This window comes from Helobdella robusta (genome assembly GCF_000326865.2).
Source record: "Helobdella robusta unplaced genomic scaffold HELROscaffold_19, whole genome shotgun sequence".
Taxonomy (NCBI): domain Eukaryota; kingdom Metazoa; phylum Annelida; class Clitellata; order Rhynchobdellida; family Glossiphoniidae; genus Helobdella; species Helobdella robusta.
In genome coordinates, this window is record NW_008704034.1 from 785,203 (window position 1) to 809,508 (window position 24,306).

At 33.7% G+C, this 24,306-nt stretch overlaps 2 protein-coding genes across 2 annotated transcripts; both read left to right on the top strand.

The window, feature by feature from the left end:
* Positions 1-7,318: 7,318 nt before the first annotated feature.
* HELRODRAFT_98767 (hypothetical protein) lies at positions 7,319-11,422 on the top strand. Its single transcript, XM_009016663.1, has 11 exons — positions 7,319-7,476; positions 7,918-8,984; positions 9,073-9,189; positions 9,392-9,482; positions 9,647-9,722; positions 9,954-10,054; positions 10,149-10,278; positions 10,369-10,451; positions 10,614-10,693; positions 10,829-10,919; positions 11,121-11,422. The coding sequence occupies exons 2-11, from the start codon at positions 8,869-8,871 to the stop codon at positions 11,253-11,255; spliced, it is 1,020 nt and encodes a 339-aa protein (XP_009014911.1). The 5' UTR covers positions 7,319-7,476; positions 7,918-8,868; the 3' UTR covers positions 11,256-11,422.
* A 3,557-nt stretch (positions 11,423-14,979) lies between these two features.
* HELRODRAFT_191207 (hypothetical protein) lies at positions 14,980-24,293 on the top strand (the record flags this gene model as incomplete). The annotated part of the gene is made up of 18 exons (XM_009016664.1): positions 14,980-14,994; positions 15,376-15,455; positions 15,618-15,711; positions 15,804-16,048; positions 16,545-16,725; positions 17,279-17,475; positions 18,276-18,369; positions 19,079-19,264; positions 19,832-19,944; positions 21,335-21,498; positions 21,691-21,858; positions 22,037-22,119; positions 22,315-22,468; positions 22,678-22,828; positions 23,022-23,149; positions 23,363-23,505; positions 23,661-23,846; positions 23,991-24,293. The coding sequence occupies 18 exons, from the start codon at positions 14,980-14,982 to the stop codon at positions 24,291-24,293; spliced, it is 2,685 nt and encodes an 894-aa protein (XP_009014912.1).
* Between the last annotated feature and the right edge of the window lie 13 nt (positions 24,294-24,306).

Genomic DNA, 24,306 nt, shown 5'->3' on the forward strand with positions numbered 1-24,306 from the left:
TCATTCATTCATTCATTTATTCATCCATTTGTTCATTCATTCATTCATTCGCAAGTTCATCGAAGTAATGCAAAGAAATTTACCGAATAAATAAAAATATCTGAAACATAAACTGTGTCCCACTGGTCGCCATTTTTAGTTATTTTTTTCTTTTGTTTTGCAATACCAAAAATGATTTCCATAGAAATAGAAAAATGTAATTAATATTTTTTCAACTCTTTCCCTCTCTTTCTCTCTCTCATTCTCTCTCCCTCTCTCTCTCTCACTCAGAGTGTACTCGATAGCGATAAGAGCGCTCAAGTTTTTCATTTATGGCCAAAAGATTTGTGTTTTTTTATTTTATTATTGGTCCAAATTTAATTAAATGTTTGCCAATATAAGATAAAGAAATAGTTTTATGTGAAGTGTTTTATGTGACTATTTGATAGTTTAATTTGTGTGAACGGTATGGCACGAAAATTTGTATGACATCAAAATTTACTTGCATTACAACAAATACTCATTTGAGTTTATTTAGACGAACTTTTTTGGTAGGTATCTTATTTTTGTAATTTTTCAGTCGTTTGGAAGTGTAAATTTGCTAGTTTATTTTGATTCGCGGTAGTTTGGCAATGATTAGGCTTAATACAGAACGTTTTAAAACATTACTTAAGGACACTATTAGAAATCAGTCAGACCGGAGTATGACCGTAACATGTTAGGAGGTTTTTAAGAGAAGTAGGCTGAAAGTTTCTAAAATTTGACCTTGATAACAAGATAAATTTTTATAAGTTTGTGCTAATGAAATCTCTCGGATTTCACGCGTAAAATTTTTTTGGAGATTTCGATTGTGTAAATTTAAAGGACCTTGTTACTTTCATGATAGATTCATGAAATCAAATACAAGTACTATTTATGTAACAAATTTCATTCGTTTATCTAATACTATGAAGATTTTAAAGTTTCAAAAGTCGATGTAAAACAGTAAACGCGCACGTGAACGTGCACGCACACAAATACGCATTAACAACGCGCAGATAATACTTATTTTATTTTTATTTATAAACCTACCTGCATTTTCCCTGAAGCGTGTGCAAGTGGCGGTAAAATTGGCAACATTGTCAGAGCGGATGATAAACGATATGTAATTCTATGGCCAAACAACTGCTAAATGCAAGCTGGTCACCAATTTGATGAATGCCTTCCTTAACAAAAACTGAAGCGTTTCTATTGATTAACGATCTCTACCCTTCTGACATCTCGCGCTTCTTAAAGTTAAAGTTAAATTTAAAAAATTTCTTTTCATGCCTTACATTTTGGATGTGTCTTACATAATGGTGGTAATAAACACGTGATCTTTTAAATCTTTTAGAACTAACTAAAATTATTAATTCTACGTCGTCTACAACCTGTTCTTTAGATCTACTTCCTTCTAATTTACTTAAAGAATTTTCTTCAATATTTTATCTAATCATTCTCAAACTAGTTAATTTATCTCTTTCCACCTCTAAATTTCCTACTTCTTATAAGAATTCTATTGTTATTCCTATTCTTAAAAACTCATCCTTAGATCCTACCTCTTTCTTTTGGGTTGGAGCAGGGATATGCAAAGAATCTCAATTTTTGCAACTTTTAATTATTTTCGGTAATGTCGATTTTATTTGTTTAAATTTATACCAAATAAAAGTAATTAATTACCATATTGAATAACAATTTAAAAAAATAAAATTTGAACATTTTAAATAAAAGCAATATTCCGTAATTAGTAAATACACTATCGTAACTTTTGACTCGAACGATAAAAAATCACCCTCCATCTCCCCTCCAGAAGTAAGCTCCTTGTTCGACCGTTGAAAGTGAGCGAAGGCCGTTATATTTATTCTAGTTATATGTATCAACAATTGAACAAAGTAGTATCATAAAATGAATAAGGATACATTTTTCAAAAATTTAAAAAATTCTCAATTTGATTTAATTGCTTTATCGATGATGATGATTGTGACCTTACAAATTAAAAAACATCAAATAATAATTATTAAATAGGATGAGTAATTCGTTGCGAAATCGTTGGAGGAAATGACGTCATGTTAACACAAGTAATTATTTTATTGCATGGCAGTTAATCAGCCATATAAAAGTTATGTGAAATTCCTATCAAATGAATTTGACCAAATATTATATGTAGGCATAACTAAATAAAGAAATAACTTGGTGGCCAGTGGTGAACCGGCAATGGTTTACTATCTGGACGGCAATGGTTTACTATCTGCACGGTAATGATTTACTATGCGGCATGGCCATAGTCTACTACCCGCACGGCTTCCGGACGGCAAATGGTTTACTATCCGCACGGCAATGGTTTACTATCCGGTGCCCTGGCTGTCGGTGAACCTCTGTGCAACGGAGGGAGAATGAAGGGGGACTTTCGACTATCGTACCATTAACAATTTAATATAGATTAGTTAAGGTAATTGAATAGGTAGATAGGATTATTTTTATTAAGCAATTTGAGATGCAGGCACCGCTAAGCTTTCTGATGAGAATTTTCTCTTTCTCCATTCCACGGGCTGTGTTTCAGCAACAATCTCGGAGGACTGGCACCAGTTTTGGAGGACAACGTAGGAACCGGAAAGCATTCAACATTCTGTCTTTGTCGAATGGACGACGGTAAGTTTTTTTTTACATTTTAATCTCTTTATTATTTTCAGTTATTATTTATTTGCCATTATTTCCATTTTATAATTTTTTGCTTCTAAGATTCTAACATTCATTTACTACTACGCTAATAAAAAATTTTCTACAGAATGATGAGAGGTGGGCAGTGGTGGGAGTCAGCACGTTTTAGATGGTGATCTCATGATAATTTACGTAAGATGATGGTGGTGTAGGAAGAATCAGCGCGTTGGCTGTTCGACTGACACTCAGAAGTTCGGATGAAATCTTGTGTGCCGATCTGAATGTGGTGGTCGGTGCGGTCGGTGCAATGGATTGAAGTAACGACGATTTTTGAAGCAAGGTTTAGTTTCGTTTTTTTATTTTTCTCATTCATTCATTTTTTCCCTCAATCTTTCAAATTATTCTTCCATTAATTGACGTTAATTCGTTCTATTCATTCATTCATTCATTCATTCTTTTAACTAATTATTTAATCATTCAGTTCATCATTTATTCATTCGTTCCTTTGTTCCTTGATCTACTACTAAGCTAATAAAAAATTTTTACAGAATGATGAGAGGTGGGCTGTGGTGGGCGTCAGCACGTTTCACATGATGGTCTCATGATGATCGTTCCGATGACAATTTGAAGAAAACATCAACGACGATTTTTGAGGTATGGCTTAGTTTTTTTTTTTTATCACTATCTTTCAAATTATTCCTCCATTAATTGATTCATTCTATTCATTCGTTAAATCATTCAGTTCATCATTTATTCGTTTGTTCCTTGATTTACTACTAAGCTAATCAAAATATCTTTTTACAGAATGATGAGAGGTGGGTTGTGGTGGGCGTCAGCATGTTTCAGATGGTGGTCTCATGATGATCGTTCCAATGACAATTTGAAGGTAATATTAAAAGAAAATTTGTTCTTGTCCCATTGTTCTTGGCCATTGTTCTTGTCCCATCGTACCATTGAAAGTACTCGAATTTATCATCTCAATAAGATAAGTTGCCTTTTTTTTCAATGGCTTGTTTTTTACTTTAAAGAATTTTTTTTTCAATTTAGTGTTTTTCAGTATCCGGTCAAATTCATTCCATCGATGCGTGTCAGATGATGGTCGGTGCAATGGAGGTTCGTCCGTAGTGAGTGAAGAAGTTTTTGGAGAGTACACGCCCGTACATTTACACGCACACATCAATAAAACACACACATACACAACATCCATTCATTCGGTGTCGTTGTTATGTTTTTCTTCAACCTTCTATTTTCTTTACCTAACTTAATTTAATTCGTCGGTAAGTTAGGGATTGAGATGAGTTGAACAATCGTAGGTAGGCTAGTTTCAAGTAAAATAAAAACGCTGAAATATGTAAAATAAAATACCTAAAACATGTAAAATTCCAAAAACGTAGAAAAACATATTTGTAGGTAGGTGAGTTGAGTTAATGATTATAAGTAAGCTAGGGCCCTGAGAGTAATTTAATTGTAGGTAGGTGACTGACTACTATTCTTGCGACTTTTTACTAGTTCTTTGTGATGTGTTTGTTTTCGCTTCACAGCCCCACACCAACAAAACAAACTACATTTTATTCTCGTCGTCGCCTTAAATTTTACCTTTTTGAACAATCTTTTTAATAATGTCTATTTATTTATTTAATTATTTATTAAATGTTGACTGGTTTCTAGTTTTTTTTAATTTGGTTATATAATTTTTGGATATTTCTTGATTTAATAAAAGCAACTATTGTGTTTTTCTTTCTTTACTAAAATCTCGAAATTGTTTGTAGATCTGTACAGTTAAGCGTTTGTTCGAGTTTGAACAAGCCTTGCAAATATTTTTCGAATATGGTTCATTGATTGGTTGGTTGGTTGATTAGTTGATTGAATGAATGGTTGGTTGATTGATTGATCTCATAGTATTTTATATATGAAAAAAAATCCGATTAAGCCAACATACGGCTTTACTTGGCCACTCTATTTTACCAGACAAAAGCAATTTCTTTATTTATATTGACAAAAATAATTGTGAAATGAATATGTTGACTTATTTAAAGCATTATATGTAAAGAAAACCGCCATGACACTGTTGTATGAGACCCAGTAAGCCACTGCAGTAAGCCAACGTATGATTTCAGCAACCATAATTTCTATGAGCACCAGCAGAATGTAAAATATTCATTGAATATAATGAAGATAGTTGTTCAAATAACAATTTTGATCTATTTAGGCCGTTTATTTCATGAGCAAACAAATTTTTAACATGATCGAATAGTGTAAAAAAGGATGACTAGTTCAATTCTACTAAGCCAACCTTCGGCTTCAGTAAAAAGCCACCGGATTTCACAGGACCAAAAGTATAATTTTTATATTCAAATTAACAACGATAATTTAATAGTACATAATTTTATTTAATAAAATCATAATTTTATTTAATAAAATTAAAGAGAATTACTACAATGTTTTAAGCATATTAAGTCAAGTAAATATTTCATATAGCTTGCTCGTTAAAATCCATGCATGGTTTCAGACCTGCTCACAGTACTGAAACTTCTTTACTCAAAATACACAATGATATTCTTCTCTCTAGTGACAATAGTAATCTTACTCTTCTTCTTGCTCTTGACTTTTCCTCGGCTTTTGATACTGTTGACCATACTATTCGCTTGAGACTGCTGCATCTTTCTTTTAATATTACTGATTCTTGTCTATCTTGGTTTTCTTCTTATCTCTGTGATCGTTTTTCTTCTGTTCTCAATAATTCTACTTCTAACTCCTCTACTCTTACTTTCGGGGTACCTCAGGGTTCTATCCTTCTATTTATACTCTATACTTCTGAACTACTTCGTATCATTAATAACTTTTCTTTTTCTAGTCAACTATATGCTGATGATTCTTACATTTATACTTCTTTTCCTCCATCTAATCTCAATAGTGTTCTTCATAATTTATCTCTATGTCTTTCTTCAATTATCGCTTGGTCTGACTCTATGTGTCTTAAACTTAATCCTTCTAAGTTTGAATTAATTTTTTTTTTAATAAATCTAAACACTCTATTACTATTCCTCCTATTATCTTACCTGATGCTAAAACTCTTGATGTCTCTCATAAATTTCGTAGTCTAGGTTTTATCTTTGATTCTACTATGTCTCTCTCTTCTCAGATTAATAGTGTTGCTAGAAGCTCTTACTTTCATCTACGTAGAATAAAAAAACTTTTGCCTTTTCTTGATGATCCTACTCTTCTCCTTCTTGTTACTTCGTTAATCTTATCTAGGATTGATTATTGTAATTCGCTCTAATATGGTCTTCCTGACTCTATACTCTATCCTTTAAGCAAAGCTTTTAACTCTGCTGCTCATCTAGTTGCTCGTGCCCCTTTCTTTTCTCATATATCTCCATATCTTGTTCTCTTGCACTGGCCACCTATAAAATATAGAATAATTTTTAAAATTTGCACGTTCATGTATAAGTCTCAATCTAAATTATTTCCTAAGTATTTATCAGATATATTAATTAAACCTAAACGCCCCGATTTACGATCGTCTTCTTCTTCTCGCTTTTTCTTAACTCGTGTTAAACACTCTTTTGTCAAATCTGCTTTTGCTTTTTCTGGTTCTTTTCTCTAGAACTCTCTACCTACTTCTCTGACTACTTCTCCATCACTTGCGATGTTCAGAGCTGATTTCAAGACCCATCTGTTTTCAAAATTCATTGAGGAGCGCTGTTGAACATTGCGGGAAGAGCGCTTTATAAGCTAATTGATTGATTGATTGATTGATTGATTGATTGATTGGAAGGTTGGTTGGTTGGTTGGTTGGTTGATAGGTTGGTTGGTTGGTTGGTTGGTTGGTTGGTTGGTTGGTTGGTTGGTTGGTTGGTTGGTTGGTTGGTTGGTTGGTTGGTTGGTTGGTTGGTTGGTTGGTTGGTTGGTTGGTTGGTTGGTTGGTTGGTTGGTTGGTTGGTTGGTTGGTTGGTTGGTTGGTTGGTTGGTTGGTTGGTTGGTTGGTTGGTTGGTTGGTTGGTTGGTTGGTTGGTTGGTTGGTTGGTTGGTTGGTTGGTTGGTTGGTTGGTTGGTTGGTTGGTTGGTTGGTTGGTTGGTTGGTTGGTTGGTTGGTTGGTTGGTTGGTTGGTTGGTTGGTTGGTTGGTTGGTTGGTTGGTTGGTTGGTTGGTTGATTGATTGATTGTGATTATGTAAATAAAATTCTGAATACTCTGAAACAAAACCTTTATGATAAAACTTTCCTAAATTGCCCACTCGTTTCAAAAAGAAAATTGCGTAAATTTTCGTAATTTTTCCTGGAGAAAGGTTGTGACAGCTAGTAAGAACATAGGTTGTGACCATGTATATATATATATATATGTATCCATGGTTGTGACAACTAATAAGAACATATCAATAAAATAGTGATAACATATTACAGTCGTTTTTATAATTAAATCGCGAATTGTAATTATTAATAAAGTATAGTGTAAAATATCTCGAATGTATGTAAATAATGACCTTGTGATAAGCAAGGTTTTTCACACTACATATTTTACGTTTGAAAAAATAAAACTAAGCGCCACATTATTTATTAGTTATCTACGCTTGTTTGTTCATAATGTATATACATGTGCCATGCTATTTGGTCGCCATTTTGTAATTTATTCGCACGCCCCCACACTGTGCTAAGGCTTATAAGTTTTTTAATTAGTTAGCTGCCAATCGTTGTTTCGAGAAGTAAAAATGGGTTTAGGGAAACGAAAAAATTCTGAGGTTCAGTTTGCCGCTGATATCCGATATAACAAACGCCGAAGAAGATCAGTTAGCCCAGGTACTCCGCAGTTGAAAATGTCAAGGTTAGGAATCTAAAATGTCTAAATAAAATATGAAAATTAAATTAATAAAATTAGTAGTGGCAAAATAATATTTGACGTTAAAATGTCTGTGCCCTATATCTTAAATTAATATTTCAAAGAAGGTTGATTTTGTTTGATTCATGGCATTTTTAGCTCCGTGTCATTTTAGTTTATTTTTGGCTACATTGTGATTAATATTTTACGGGATTGAAGACTGCTACAAGCCACATAAGATTTGCACAGCTTATAACGCGCATGCGTATATGATAGAAGCTCTTCTTTTTTAGCCATATCTCACTTCGAATATATGTGGCTGGCAAACTTCAGTCTCATTAATATTTTTCATCATTATGGATTAGCCACTTTCAATTCAATAATAATATCCAATTACAATTGATGAATAAACAAACAATAAACAAGTTTACACAACATGTCAAACAGTGGCTCTGGTGAAGGGAGATCTTATGGGTACCGTGCAAGGTTACCTGAGAATGATAGGGGTTATTACTCCAGTCGCATGAGCCATCCATCCACCTGGAGCTGTAAGAAGCATGATAATGACTGTTGCTGTCACCGCCACTCTGATAGTGGCTTTGATACAAAATCTGTGAAGGTACATAGTTTTATATTAGTGGCTCATTACAATAATAATGACATTGTTAATTATGTTAATCAAGTTTTTTTCTAATTTTGTGGTGCGAATAGTTAGGTTGTTATATGTTGGGTTTGTTTTTAGATAATTCAATCATACATTGACCTCAATGACACAAATTACAACAGCATGAACAATTATGATAATTTAATTTTAATACTTTATTAATTACTCTATGTTATAAAATGTTAAAAAAAAATTAATTACGATGTACTTATTCAATTTTATGCTTATCTTTTTTGTGTGTATGTGCCATTGGTTTCTGGGATCCCCTCGAACTGCTATAATGTTGTCGCAACGTGTCGATCGCTGCTCATTTGCCTGCTGGTGTGTTGACATTTTTGTGCATCTGATGCGACGTATGTTCCTCCCTCCGTGTGGTGGTGGTCGTCGTCTGCCTTTCCGTGTTCGCCTTCCTGTGCTGATCGTCTTCCTGTCATTGTCCTATCGGGTGTAATCGATTGATCGTTGTGTCCTGTAGAGTCCTGAGCGTAAGAGGAAGTCCCATTGTCGACGGAAAGTGAAGGAGGATGAGGAAGGGCACCTAGTATATAAGGAGGGCGACTACATGCTTGAGAGATGTACTATTATCTATTCATATTTCATTTATTTCCTTATCGAACAAACTTAGTCAACGGTTTTGCTTAGTATATTGTTTTTATTTTTTTTCATGTAATTTATTTGGAAAACATTTAAAACTTCAACTAAAGTTTAATAATTAATTGATCACTCATTGTATAATGTTATGTTGTGTTCTATTACCATCGTGTTTTTTATCATGTGATGTAGATCAACTGGGCAGAACAATAGGTCAGGGTACATTTGGAAAGGTCATCGTTGCTTTTGACAATAAAAAGTTTGTTTTTATGCAATTGTATTTTTTCACATTTTCACTTATACTCATTTTCAATTTCCAATATCAAAATTTGTTATTTTTTTGACAGAAAAGATAAAAAAGTTGCCATAAAAGTAGTAAAGAAAGATGAGGCAGATTATGAAGATGCAGTTTTGGAAGCCAAAATTATAGAGAAGATGCAAAAAATTGATGATGGACCAAACAAGTAATTCATGCTCATGCTCTTCACATATATTCCCAATTTTATTTATTTGTTTCTAATATTGATTTCAACTTAATCCACTTATCCAGAATTTTAAGACTTATAATTTGGGGAAAATTTTTTTGCATTTTTCAACATTCAATTTATGGTAGATAGATTTTTTAAACTAATTTATTAAATGGATTTATGTAATATGTTTTACCAGTTTGTGCATACGGGTTCTCGACTGGTTTGATTACTATGGCCACTTCTGCATTGTCTTTGATATGCTTGGACACAGCATCTATGAATTTATGGTAAGTGTTCTCTCAGTATCCTATTTTTTCAAATTACTAATTTCACAGGGACAATTTTTATTAATTTTGTTCAACTATTTGTTAAAATTAAAAATTGATCATAATTGAGTATTTATGTTTTCAATTAATTGTTTCTAATTGGATTAAATTTCTCCTTCACTCAGAGAAGAAATAATTTCCAGCCATTCATCATGAGTGATGTACAGAAGATTTCATATAGGCTCTGTGGGGCTGTCAAGTGTTAGTGTTTGTTCTCAGCTGCTTGCTGCTTTTTCTCCAACAATTTATTAATTTAATGTTTAAATTTATTTCTATTTGTTATATATATATATATATATATATATATATATATATATATATATATATATATATATGTTTAAATTTATTCCTATTTGTTATATATATATACCTATTTGTTATATATATATATATATACGTTATTTATAAGTACTTAATTTGGTTAATTTCCAGTTTGCCATGATCAGGGACTTGCTCACACCGATCTGAAACCTGAAAATATTCTTTTTGTCAGTTCCAAGTTCAATTTCACTACTGTTGAGACTTGCCACAAAGTTCGTGCATTTGATATATTTTTATTTGTTTTTGGACAATTTTATGTTGGTCAATATTCAATGTTCAAATATTATGCTATCTACGTTTTTGCAGAGGGGAGCATTCAGACAGATATGTGACAGTGACATTCGTCTCATTGACTTTGGGTCAGCTGTTTTTGAGGAGGACCACAGCAAAGGGCTTGTATCAACGAGACACTATAGAGCTCCTGAGGTTATACTTGGTTAGTAACTCGCTCTGTTCTGCTACCTACTGCCTAAAAAGAGCAAGTGAAAGATTGTTTGTAAATGCCAAACTTGTTATATCATTTCAGAACTTGGTTGGTCATTCCCATGTGACGTATGGAGTGTTGGCTGCATCATTTTTGAAATTTATTATGGTCGAACGCTCTTCCAAGTGAGTTGGGCTTGTTTCATTGCTTCGTTTCATGTATATAATTTTTAATGCAATATGTGATCAAGTTGCCTGCCTGGTTTCTGGTTGCTGTTATTAATTAATCCTATCTGGAAGAATCTTCATTAATTTGTTAAATTTATTCCTATCTTTTATCAATGAAAGACTCACGACACGATGGAGCACCTGGCCATGATGGAGAGAGTCCTTGGCAGAATACCAACATCGATGAGGGAGAAATCAATGTCAGTTGCCTTTTGTATCCTTTCATTTTATCCTAATTAAATATTGCCCTTAGAAGTTCAATTGAATGCCTATATGTTTTCGCATTTTTAAGTAGTTTGTTCAATGTGTTTCAGTAATTTTTATTAAATTTTCAGAAAAACAAAGTATTTCAAACATGGTCGATTGGACTGGAATGAAGGAGGCAAAATAGCGAGACGAGTTAGGGAAAGATGCCGACCGCTCATGGTTTGTAGCTCAAACTTTCCATTAAAATTTTTTGCTACTCACGGTGTGTCTATTAATGTTTCAAGAGACTAGTAAAAGTTTTGAGATAAGCTACTAAAATTTTTAGAATATGTTCGGAATCTGTTAATTCTTTGTTAAACTGTTTTGTTCCATTCTCTTTCATTTCCCAATTCTAATTTAATTATTTGAAATCGTTTACAGGCCTACATGCGAGACCGTTCAACGAAGGAGAAGCAGCTGTTTGATCTGATGAGTCGTATGCTCGAGTACAGGCCTGAGAAGAGAATAACAATGAGAGAGGCTTTGAAACATGAATTCTTTGACGATCTCAAATAAATTTTTGTTATTATTTCTGTTTTAAATCCTCACATGATACTGTATAAAGATAAGTATGATGAACTTTTTGAATTTTTTTTAGTTTTTTCGTTCGTTTGTAAATATTAAAGTTGAAATGGGCTCCTGCTTAATATTGTTACAAGAAAATTCCAACAACTTGTCTTGTTCGTGTTTTTCCTTGTGTTGTCAAAAATGAGAGCGTTCTTGATGTCGCCGGGGTCAGAGGTAGGTGCTTTGTCGAATCAACGTAGTCTATCAAATAGCGTTTAACGGTTTACTGAACGCGCAATGAGATGGAAGGCGCTCGCGTTGCTTTGTAACCTTTTCTTGGTAATATTAATACATTCAAAAATTAGCTATGACTATGATGGGCGAGCGAGCAAGGATAGAGTGGTTTTTATGGTCGTAGTTGTTTTGTGACAGCCGATCTGGAATGTTTTCGACGTCGAGAATGGGATTCTGGGATCTTTATTTTCCGTCGGCACTGCGTGTAGTAGGTATATTATTGTTTATGGCGTGGACACGGGTTTCAAAATCGGTTTCGATGATTTAGACAGTTACGTCCAACCATACCATGTTAGTAATTTCTCTGAGCATAAAAATAATTCCTAACTTTTCTATCGTTCTCTCAAGTCTCAAGTTTGATGATACACTCAACATAACTTATTTTTAGATTATCGAGTTACACAAAAGTTTTGCGTTATTTTTACCGTGTTTGTGCGTGCGTGTCTGTGTACACCAAACTAATGGTAACATTTGCACGCAACTTCTTTAATACATGATATAATGGTAATACTCTCTTCATATGACTCATCACTATTTACTCATGTATTTTATAATCATTTACGATAAAGATGATGGTGGAGATGATGACAATAATAATGAGATATTATTAAGTTAAATCTAACTACATTTGCGAAGATGATGATCACAAATGTTATGTAAGGTTGTTGTGTCATTCGTGTTACGTGTGTGTTGCTTCTGTTTTTGTTGACCACATAGTATGAAGTAAAGCCCAAAATACGTTTTGGCTAATTGCAATACTGTTAATTTAATTTAACTATCTCAAGGATTAATATGGCTTAGAAGATATATTTACATAATATTATAAATAAACATTTTTATTTGCGCACAAATAAACAATTTTGTTTACACACCTTAACTAATAATATCATTACCTATTTCAACCAAAGAGTTACGGAAAGCCATAAAGGTTCTTTTCATCGGAACTGAACCACCTTTGACATTTATAAAATGCACCAATCAATCTCGTACGTGCTTAATTCACGCTTGGATCAATAGTGATAGCTCTCAAAATGGCCTGATTAATTATAATTGATAATTTATGCTAATTTTATTATAATTAGTTAAGAGATTATTATGAATTTTAAGAAAATAACGTAGATAATTTTGTAAGTTGAGTCATTCTATTGAATTTTTTTGTATTAGAACTGAGTGTCAATGAGAAAAACTAATGCATTGCTAAATGTGTATAGCATAAAGATGTGTGTATAGTATACACAGTTGTACATAGTTATATGTGTGTGGTGCATTTGTGTGTATTAGTGTGTGTGCGTGTACTATTTATAGGAGAATATTATAACAAACATAAGAGCGGATATGAGCAGTGACATCTGTTTAAAGATACATACCACTGCATCTGTTCGTTGCTTGTTATCGTGAAGATGATGAGGATGAAGAAGATGAGGAGGAGGAGGATGATTACCGCAAACGTAGTGATGATGACAATTATTATATTCACGTTTCAATAATGATCATCATTATAATTTTACAAAAAATAATTGAGACGAATAATACGTGAAGAAATATTATATATATGTCATTATTTTTGTCTATCCAGATTCAAATTGAGTAGGACAAAACAAAAGAGTGGCTCCACTTGCTTTCAACTGTGCAAACTCATGTTTTAATCTGAATGTTTCAACCACACGTTACAAGATATTGCTCCAGGTCCCATTTATATATTGATGCTTGAATACTAAAGAAACATAAACTTACACACACCACACACACACATTCGCTTAATGACAAGTTTGCTGATTTAATTACAACTGTTTGTTTGCATTGACCAGACATTTGAAAACTCAAAATGTCAGTTAAAAACGAATATGCATTTTGGGTTGTATTTTGTTGAGTAACTTCTCCACAAGTGTGCACATTTGTCAATTGTTGCGTATGAGCTTGGTGTGCACTCGACACTACAGTGTTCGGTACCTCCGTCTTATATTTTCTTGGCAGGATGGTCTGGACCAGATGATACAAATGGAATCCTAATCCCGACAAATCTGTGAAACAAACAAACATTTGTACATTTGTTGAATGTCGAAGGTTAACTTAACATTGCATGAAAAATGTTTTGAATATTGTTTACGCTCTTCATTTCGTTTGTTACAAATCAGCCAATAGATGACATTACTTATTATTATAATTATTATCGTTGGCATTTATATAGCGCCAATTATAATTTAGAATTCTCATTGCCGCTCTTTCACTCACTCACTCACTCACTCATTCTGTCATTCACTCACTCATTCACTCACAAAAAACCGAACAAACACATGCACACACTTGAACTGAAACTAACGTCAAAAGTTGTTTTTGGTGAAGTATTATGAAGTATAGTGTAAGGTTTGTTTGTCAACATCAACTCGCAGTGAAAGCTTTAGATAATGCAAATGTTTCATTCGTATCATCACATGTACGTGTATGTGTATCATCATATATGTATGTGTATCTGACATGTATGTGTATCATCATATCATATGTATGTGTATCTGTATCATCGTGTGTATGTGAATCTCTATCTCAATGACATGTCTATTGTCAATCATTTCTTTATTAATTTTTTACTCATGAAATTTTTAATAAAGCAATGTACGTGGTGGCTTGTTAAAGTTATTTCTTTTAACATAGTCTCGCAACAATTTCATCATATATAACTAGATTAATCATAATAAATTCACCGAACAAATAAACACCAACAACAACTTCAGCCACATCACCACAGAAGTCAAAATTTATTTCATGTCACTTCAATCATTCCTAGAAAAAACATTAACATCATCACAACCAATCCCACACGTGTGTATGTAAATGTGTGTGTGATTGTGTACAATTTTTCAGTAATATATATATATATATATATATATATATATTTATATATATAATATATGATTATAACCTGACTGTATCTTGGATCAATAATGTATTTTGTTTATATATATATATGTATATATATATATATATATATGTGTGTGTGTGTGTATGTGTTTTGTGTGCGGTCCATTTCAATATGATTGCGTTTGTTCCACACATATGCCGATCTGATATGCATGTACGTGAGCAGTTGTGTGATGCCTGCCTGCTTCAGACCTTATGTTGTTTTAAAAAAAATTAATTTCAAATTAGGAGAATAGAGTTGCTGTCGAGTTTTTGTAATCGCATTTGTTTGTCATCGTTGTGTACTGCGCTGTGCTGTGTGGCAGCCCTAATTAAGTTGGACTTTAAAATTTACTCACGCGTGCGACCAGTAGAAATTGAGATCTCTGTCTGCTGCGCTGTTGATTGACAAATTTATAAAAGGTATGTATAGTGTCTGAAAAATTTCAATAGCTCTTTCGATATTTGGAGAAGTTTAGTTAATTTTTTTTTTCATCGTTGACGAACATTTCGTTATCGCGTGTTGTTGATTCAATAAGAAAATATGGAGGGGATCGAAGTTTTTGCAAGAGTTCAGTTATTATTATTAGATATTTTATCATTCAAAATATAAAAAAAAATTATTTCTTTTTTTCCAATCCAGTTGTAAAAAAAGTGGCAGTTGTTTTGTTGTTGCTTGAAAAGGATTATGATGAACATCACATGAAAATATATAGCTTTGAATTTTATTGATAGATTTAAAAAAACTGTCAAAAATAAATTAATATTTTATTGAATTGTATGTCACGTTGTTGGCTTTTTATCAATAGATATTACCTTCTTACTGTTACAATCGCTGAGATTGTAACTTATGCTAAGGAGTTTTCTGTAATAAACGAATAACAAATTGATGATTCACAATAATTATTTTCTATCAAAAATTTTAAATAAACTACTCCAGATGTTTTCAAAGAAGAAGTCGGAGAAAGATGCAAAGAATGAGTTCAAGGTCAAACTGACTCCATTGAAGGAAATTTCAGGGTATGCTTGCGGGCACACATATTGTTAACTTTGATGCTTAATTTTGTAGAAATTTAATTGTTTCCTCCTTTTTATGATTATTTTTTAAATCATATAAGTTTATCTGAAAACAAATTCTAAGTTTTTTGCAAAACTTTGTAAACATTTAACTTTTGTGAACAGATTGAAAGCACTAGCGAGCGCTGAAAGGCTGTCCATGTACAAAGTCTCAAAGTTGTTTCAGATCTTTCTAACCTCACCAGAGATTGAAGAAAACGTCTTTTTGTTAGTTAATGGTACAATTAAAAAAAATTAACTTTATAACTAGAAACATATAATAAATTTGTTTGAATTGAATGTGCAAAACAGAAGTTTTATTTTAAATCGGACACCAGAATCTCGCAAGCGCAGAATGAGGCAGAAGGTAAGAACAACTTCAAACTGCTTTCCGAAAAAATAAAACCTCTACTGGAACTTCTCGGCGAGGAAGTCTGCAACGTGCGCCAGCTGCAAATTTTGGTGGAAACAGTGATGAGCCACAAGAACTTCAACGATGCTCATTACGCTGCCATGCTCGGATCGCCTGCTCTACTCGACAAACCAGAAATTAAAAGGTTGCTAACTGAAGATGTATACATTTGTACAAATTTATTAATATTTATATTTACCTTCAATAGCATAATTTAACTTAAACTGGTAAATTATATCTAAAAGTATGCAGAATTGTGAAGTTAAAAATAATGAAAAAACCTCACGTGTTAGTTATATCTTAGATGTTAAGCAGATTGGTAGTTGTTTATTAACAAGTTTATTAAACGAACAATTTAAAACAGATTTAACATGGATGTTCTTAATATTTTTTAGCAAATTTGAAATCCGAATATAAAACAGATTCATGTTTTTATTACAAGACTAATCAAACAAAAACAAAACAATTTAATCACATTTGCGTTGTTATTCATTTTGAATAATATTACTCTGAAATACACCCAAACTAACCTGGACACGAAAACCTATCCATGTAACAACCTTAAAAAATATGACTAACTGAAGACCTCTCTTACTTTTCCTCACTTTCTTCTCTCACCTCCTCATTCTCTCACTCCACAGCCTGGTCAACGAAGCGGACGCGGACTCTGGCTGCACGCCTCTGCACGCTGCCATCAAAGTCGCCAAACTGGACAACGTGAAGGAGCTCCTAAAAATTGGCGCCAAATATGACGCAGTTGACAACAATGGCCGAACGATATTTCACTATGCCGCTTCCTGCAAAGATAAGAAAATTTTTGAGGTGAACAGCTTCTGTAGACCTGTTTTATTCACGTATCTTTGCGTGGCTCCTTTTACTCTTATATCAATTATATATAGTTAATTTCATTTAATATATTTAACTGCTTATCTTTAAGTTTGTACACCTTTATGTGAATGTGTTGTTTTGCGTACTTGTACATCTGTGTGTGTTCTTGTATGAAATTGATATGCCTTGATCTATAACATCTTACAAGCTACCTACTACTTGAAAATTGTGAAGAAGATTTTCACGTTTGATCGATTGTTTTTTGCATGCATAAATTGACGTATATGAATTTTAAGTGAATTCCTTAATTATTATTGCAAAATATTAAACTCAAAACATTAATCTGTGTCAAAATGTTGCTACCAAATTGACAAAAACTAAGAAAAAGCATTCTTTTTAACTTTTAACATGACTAATGCAAAATATTTAAAATCTGCTCATAAAACAATCAATCTGGTGTATTTAGAGTTTTTGTAAACTTATAAATTTGAAATTGTGCTTAAAGTTTTTGGTAATTATTTTATTACTGTAAGAAATTTCTTTGCAGGTTCTCAACTCCTCTCACGCCAGCGGACTGGCGGACAAGTTGAACAGCTCGGGAGAAACCGCCCTACATGAAGCATGCCTCGCCAACCTGCCAGACAACGTGGGGGCACTCCTCAAGTTGAACTTCAACCCTTTCCTGACAGGGCAAGACTCTGATCGCTACCCCATCCACTGTGCCCTCGAGTCCAACAGTCTCAGGTTGTACGTTTCGCTATGTTGTAGTGTTGTATTATTTATAATAGATAAAATGTTTGTCTTAAGTAATAAATATTTGCAATGATTTTTGAAATTTTTTTTGTAATAATTTTGTCGTCATTATCGAAACATAATAATAAACATAGAGCTACACCAGATACAATTTGCCACCAAATGAAGATGATTCATTCGGAGTGTTAGTTGCAAATAATGATTAAAGGATATAATGCCTCACACCCCGCTTACAAAACGAATTATAGTTTCCTACATTCAGAACAATCGATTTTGTTGAAGTTTAAAGACTGCAACGGCATAAATTACGACAGCCACGGCAGCAGCAGCAACGATGACATGTAACATGTGCAGCTGTCGTCAGAGCATTCGTCTCTAGACATAAAATTAAGCAGTCAACTCACATTTACGTCACATCAACGTGACGCATCATTTGAACTTTTGATATTCAAAATTGAGTTGTTTGCTATGTTTTTGTTGTTTTTGTTGTTGTTGTTATTTCCTATGTTGTTGTTTCCTATGTTTTTGTCTCAGCGTTATTAAACTTTAATGTTGCAATTTGTGAGACAAAAGCATCATAGGTTTTCATTGCATGTTCACGCGTATGTTTTTCTCTGCGTCTGCATTACATGCTTACATTCATTTTGAACAAACAATTCATTTGAGGATGATGAATACTGTTAAAGTTATATTATATGTAGAAACAAACACTAAAATGAGCGCTTTTATATAGATATAACCAAAGACATAGAATAGTTTAGTTACTAGCTGACTGAACCATCTTTATAAAGGTCAATAGAACTGTTGTGTACATCATCAGCTGATCAATCGAGACTGAAGGATAAGAAGAACAATTCTCCTCTCCACCTTGCCCCAAGTACTCAGGTTTGTATCACTCTACTTTCTGTTTATTGAATTTTTTTCTCTCACTCATTTTTCTCATTCTTCCACTCTCTCTTCTCTTTTTTGTTCATTTTGCTTTCTCTCTCTCCCTTCTCTCTCTCTCTCTCTCTCTCTCTCTCTCTCTCTCTCTCTCTCTCTCGTAACAATTGTTTGAAATAATTCTGATTGAAATAATGCATTAGAGCTTTTAAAAACAATTTCAAAAATGCATAAGCAAAAATTTGAATGAGTCATAAGCAAGTATATCTAAATTATCTTAAATCCATTATTCATCGATTACCTTATTATTATTCTTCTTTTCAGTATTTTTTTATTATTTTTTTTATTAATTTTATAACATTTTTTATAACAGTAGCAGCAACATCAATGCCCTAGTACATAAGATGCACAAACAGACGCTCAAACACACTCACAAAAACACACATACACACACTCATTTATACACATGCATGCACATATATACACACACACTCATTCATACACACATACATTCATACACACACACACACACACACACACACACACATACATACATACATACACACATTCGTACACACCCACATTTATACACATACATGCGCACACATACACACACACTCATTTATACACACACGCACACACACACTCATTTATACACACACGCACACACGCACTCATTTATACACACACGCACACACGCACACACACACAGGCCATCGATATCTTATGTGATTTTGAGGCAAATTTAGAGGATAAAGACTTCAAAGAGGAAGACACACCCCTCCTCAAAAAGATACGAGAAAATGCGTTTGAGTTAGCCGCCAGACTGTTGATCAGAGGGGCCAATGTCAAGGCCAGCGATAAAAATGGAAACAGTGCATTAACCCTGGCCGTTACCGTTAGAATTCTTCCAATTAATTCTATAACTAAACGTCCAATTGCATAATTTATTCTCTCATCACTTCAATAACTAATTTAGCCACATCTGAGTCATCCAATTAATTTATATATAAGCAATAAAATTTAATGATATCGACATGATAGATGCATTTAGATAACAATACACTCTCGTGTGCTTCACGGTAGTGCAGCAGTGGTTACTTGCTACTTTAATATTTGCATTGAAAATCAATCCATCAATCTACAACTAGCTCGGTGAATTGATTAAATAAACACAGAAGAAGGCATATGCTCGCTCGAATGTCTCGAATGAACGGCAGGTTGCATCACCATCGCGTCGTTATTATTATCATTAAAGATTTATACTATTGATATTATACGATCAGCGCCGTTCACACTGTTGCCACAGCTATTTATTAAATTAGTCATTACTACGTTGACACTGCTCCTACTGCAGTTACAGATATTACTTACAAATTACAAATTTAATTTAAATAATAATAAAGGTAATGTAACAATAAAGGTCAATTACAAATGACCTTTAACCTTTTTTTAACCTTTGAAGGGAGACAGGCCCGAGTTCGTGATGCTGTTGATCGTGTTTGGGGCAGACGTTAATGAGCTGGTTGGAAACGACTCCATCCGTCACAAAGTCGCCAACACAAGTCTCAAAAATAAGTCGGTTGGAGATCAAATAATGAAAATTATTCATTTCAGCTTTGTTTGGACGTAGAGATTGATATTTAGTATTGCCATTATTGTGTGCATAGTAAGATTAGCACTTGTTATTTATAGTTTTTGGTAAATTAGTTATACCAAAAGTTAATGAGATGTGTAGCAGGCTAGGAAAGGTAGCAGCAATTTCAATAAGGATTGCTTGGCTTTAGTTTGCCACACAAAATGGATATTGCATATTTTATTATTTTCCATGTGATTCATAACTAATCAGCCTGGAAAGTTATAGACTCTGGCACTAAGGTGAATGACAAAATGAATAATATTGTTAATTTTATTTGTTGCAACTGCTTTTATACTGAAATTTTTGTTAAAGGTTTTTTAATGAAGATTTTTCTTACATCTTCGTTGCAATTTGATGTCGCTACTTTTAAATGTCAGATAGTTGAAAACTCCCATTGAAAACTCATACACTTGAATATATTTAAGATTTGTAAATAACAAGATGCTCATCGATTTCAGATAGATGATGTTCCTCTCTCTCTTTCTCTCTTTTCTCTCTCTCTCTCTCTTTCATCCTCTTGGTCGTTATCACTATCATCTTTTTCATCATTACCGTTTTTTATTTTTTTTCGTTTAATAGTTGTTGAGTAATAATTGCGATGACAGTATTGATTTTAGTAGTGTAGCAGTAGTAGCACTAACACACACACACGCGCGCACACACAAACAAACAAACACACACACACACAAACAAACACACACGCACACAATATAATGCTAATATTATTATTACCTATTTCATGTAACAATTCTGTTGCTATTTAGAACGATGTTAAAAACCTAGGCAGCAGTGATATGTACTATTAACATAATTATCATTATAAAATTGATTGCTGTGATAATAAAACTTATATATCAATATCATTATTATATATATACGTATACATATTTGTAAAGTATAAACATACATACAGCATATGTACAATGATAATGTGATATATGTGGGTACACTTCATCTTTGTAGTTTTCACAAATTTCAAATTACTTGTTATAGCTAATGTTATCAGTTCATGTTTGTTATTTATCGTGAAAAGGCCATTCCCTCTACTAAAAAACCGTAGTTAATTAATTTGTCATAGTAGTCGTTATTCTACATCATCGTTACTCTATTATTACCATGACGTCATCGACATGATTATTAATTTATCTTCTCTTTGAAATATTAATAGCTCACATCATCATCGTGACGATATCAAACTATCGTCACTTCACCAGCACCGTGACATTACCATTTCATTTTCACCGTGACACACATAATCGTTTCATCCTCCTCCTCATAAAATAATCACATGATCGCATCACATGATCGCATCACATGACATCACGACAGAGACGCCATCATGTACTACTTGCACCAGGCCGGTGCGGGAAGGTGCGCGAGAATGAAGAAAGATTGTAGTAGCATGTGCAGCCACAAAGGCAGCAACAACGGCAAGCCACCACAATCTCATCTGCCGCTGCTCAAAAATGCCAGCGTTGAGGAAACTTTGAAAGGTGATGATGTTGCTTGAGATGAGTGATGTTGATGAGATTAGTGAATTTGATGTTGAAAACGGAGATGATCGTCATTATGATGACTATAGTGATGATTCTAATGAATGGTTTTGAAGTTGAAGATGACGACAAACAAAATTAACTTTATATTAACAATTACTACAAGATACAAATACTGAACTTAAACAACAGCTCACCTATCAAACGCTGAACTGATGGTCCTTGATTCAGCGAGGGAGAGGAAGATGTCTGTGATGGTGGATGGTCAGCCCACATCACCAACATCACCCACATCACCCGCATTGCCATCCTCGAGAAAGTCATCGGAGTCTGTCAGCAACGACAAGGACACTGCCTCGGGTAGGTGTCCACTCGTGTTGTTTTATGAAAGTTGTTTTTTGTATTCTAACGGACGTCCAGTTGATATTTCAGACTATTTAACACCGCAACAATTTATATTTTTTTTGTTTCAACCTATCTATATTGATTAAAAATATTTTAAAATGAACGTTGAATTCGATCGAAACCTTTTTCAAAGTTGGAAGCAATGGAGAAGTGCAGACGCCACCTCCACTACTCAACGACCTACCCCACGGAGACATCTCATTGGCTGGTCACAGGGTTACTTTCTTTCGCTTCTTCAAACTACTTGTTATTCATTTTATATTGCGGTTGTCATCAAAAATGGAGCTGCATGTGTTTGTTTGACTGCTGCTGAATTCATCCCACAAGTTGATTAGTTATTCGAACATTATAATCGTGTATGTTTTTTATGAATGACTACCCGATAAATAATGAAAACTTTTGATTTTGAAGGTGTTGATAATTGACGGAGGTGGATTGGAAGGTCTGTTTGTTATAAGAGCCCTGCAAGCTCTGGAGAACCTAACACAACAGTCACTCAAAAACTGCTTCGATTGGATCGCTGGGACGGGAGCAGGAGCGTACATTGCTCTCTCACTGATGCAAGGTCCGCCATGTTATATTAACTTCTTTAAACAACATGTCAATTGTAAAAAAAGAGTTTCACCTTTAGAATAGTTAGTGTTATTGTATCATCCATATTATTCAAAATTTATAATTTCAAAACCATATTTTTAATACAAATGTCTTAAAATTTAAAAGTTCAGTATTTTTTTAGAATAAAGAAATTAATAAATAACATTACGTTGGATAAAGACAAAAGTTTGAACGAGATACTGGTTCAGTACTGGGAGCTGTTGAACAAGGTTCTGGTGGGTCGAAGGCCCTTTAATGCCAGTCATTTTGAAAAGTTGCTGATGAAACAATTTGGGGAGAAAACGAAACTCTTTGAAGTACAGGGTCCAAAGTTTGTATGGATTGTCGGTCGTGGGTGAATTAATTTGGATATCTATTGTTGGTACAAAACGCGTTTTGGAGAACTAATGCGACAAAATTTGTAACAATTTCCGTTTAAATGCGTCATCAAATTCTTTCTCTTATTCTAATTGTCATACCCACTTTTGCAATTAAAGATAAGAATTAATTTAAATTCCTTCCAGAACGGTAATATTCAGCAGTATGCTGGACAAAGGAATATTGAACCTTCACAAGTTTAAAAATTATGAACTGCCAGCCACGGAAAACTCTAAAAATAAGAAAGCCTGCCCTTCCGTTAATAAGCCAAATGGTATCTTCATTTCTTTTATATTGAATATAAGTAATTCTAGCAGTAGTAGGTAGTAGTGCAGCAGTAGTAGTAGCAGCAGTTTTAGTAGTAGTAGTGGCAGTAACTGAAGTAGCAGCTCCGTTACTAATGCAGCTGTAGACAAAATATAGTATTTAAAATTTAACAAGTATTAGATGAACAAAGTATTTTTTACCCATTTCGTGATCATCAAAGAACAATTAGTATGGCAAGCTGCCCGATCCAGTGGTCTTGGGTTTGGATTTTTTGACGCCTTTGGATCATTTGTGGATGGATGCGTGCTGGCCTACAATCCAACGCTGGATGTTCTCGAGGAGATCACTGAATTCAATTTTGCCGTAAGTGTGGCGGTGTATCATGTTGATAACGTTCAATAACGACAAACTTATTATGAAAATAGCAGTTAATATCAGCAACATTTGCCATTAAAATCGCACGCTTTGACATTAGCCTAAATCCTTTTTTAATTGTCACCTATAATTGTTTTCTGTAGTCCGTTAAAGGAGATAAATTTAAACCGATTCATGTCGTCGCGTCAGTTGGCGTGAAACAACAGTCACAACAAATTAAACATCAACAACACGAACTAGAAGATCAAGAGATTATCAACAATGTTGACAGCGATGCTTCAACCAAGAAGCTACTGACAGGAGAAGTTCTTGATTTCTTGTTCAATCAGGTTTGATCAAATAATTACATTTTCAGTTGAACCGATAAATATCTTTCAAATTTATATACTAATTCTATTATGTTCGCCAACATTGTTAGTCGGACTTTTCAAACTTGATTATAAAAAAAAAGCTGTCTTACAACATCCCATCAGCGTTTATGGTCGTTCTTAACACATTATTCTCAAAAACAGCAATTGAGTATGAGAACGGTGGAGAAGTCGAGAGCCTGGTGCAACGACATCAAGGTTCCCTTCTTTCGAATCCAGCCTCCTTATCCCGAACCATTCACACACACCTCCACCATGTCTCAGCCATCCTGTTCCGATGTTTCTAACGGCGCCAACTGCTGTTCCAAAGTGGACATCAGGACAATAGTGGCTGCACTTTGGGAGACTGACATGTTCTTGAAGGGGAAGTCCAACAATTTGGAACAATTAACTGGATTGATTATGTGAGCGAATGTTTCAA

Bases quoted from the DNA above. Each gene is read 5' to 3' on its own strand.
- HELRODRAFT_98767 (XM_009016663.1), top strand. From the start codon at position 8,869: ATGTTATGTTGTGTTCTATTACCATCGTGTTTTTTATCATGTGATGTA. The intron at 9,483-9,646 runs GTAAGTGTTCTC...TCCTTCACTCAG, and splicing joins ACAGCATCTATGAATTTATG to AGAAGAAATAATTTCCAGCC. The intron at 10,055-10,148 runs GTTCGTGCATTT...ACGTTTTTGCAG, and splicing joins CTGTTGAGACTTGCCACAAA to AGGGGAGCATTCAGACAGAT.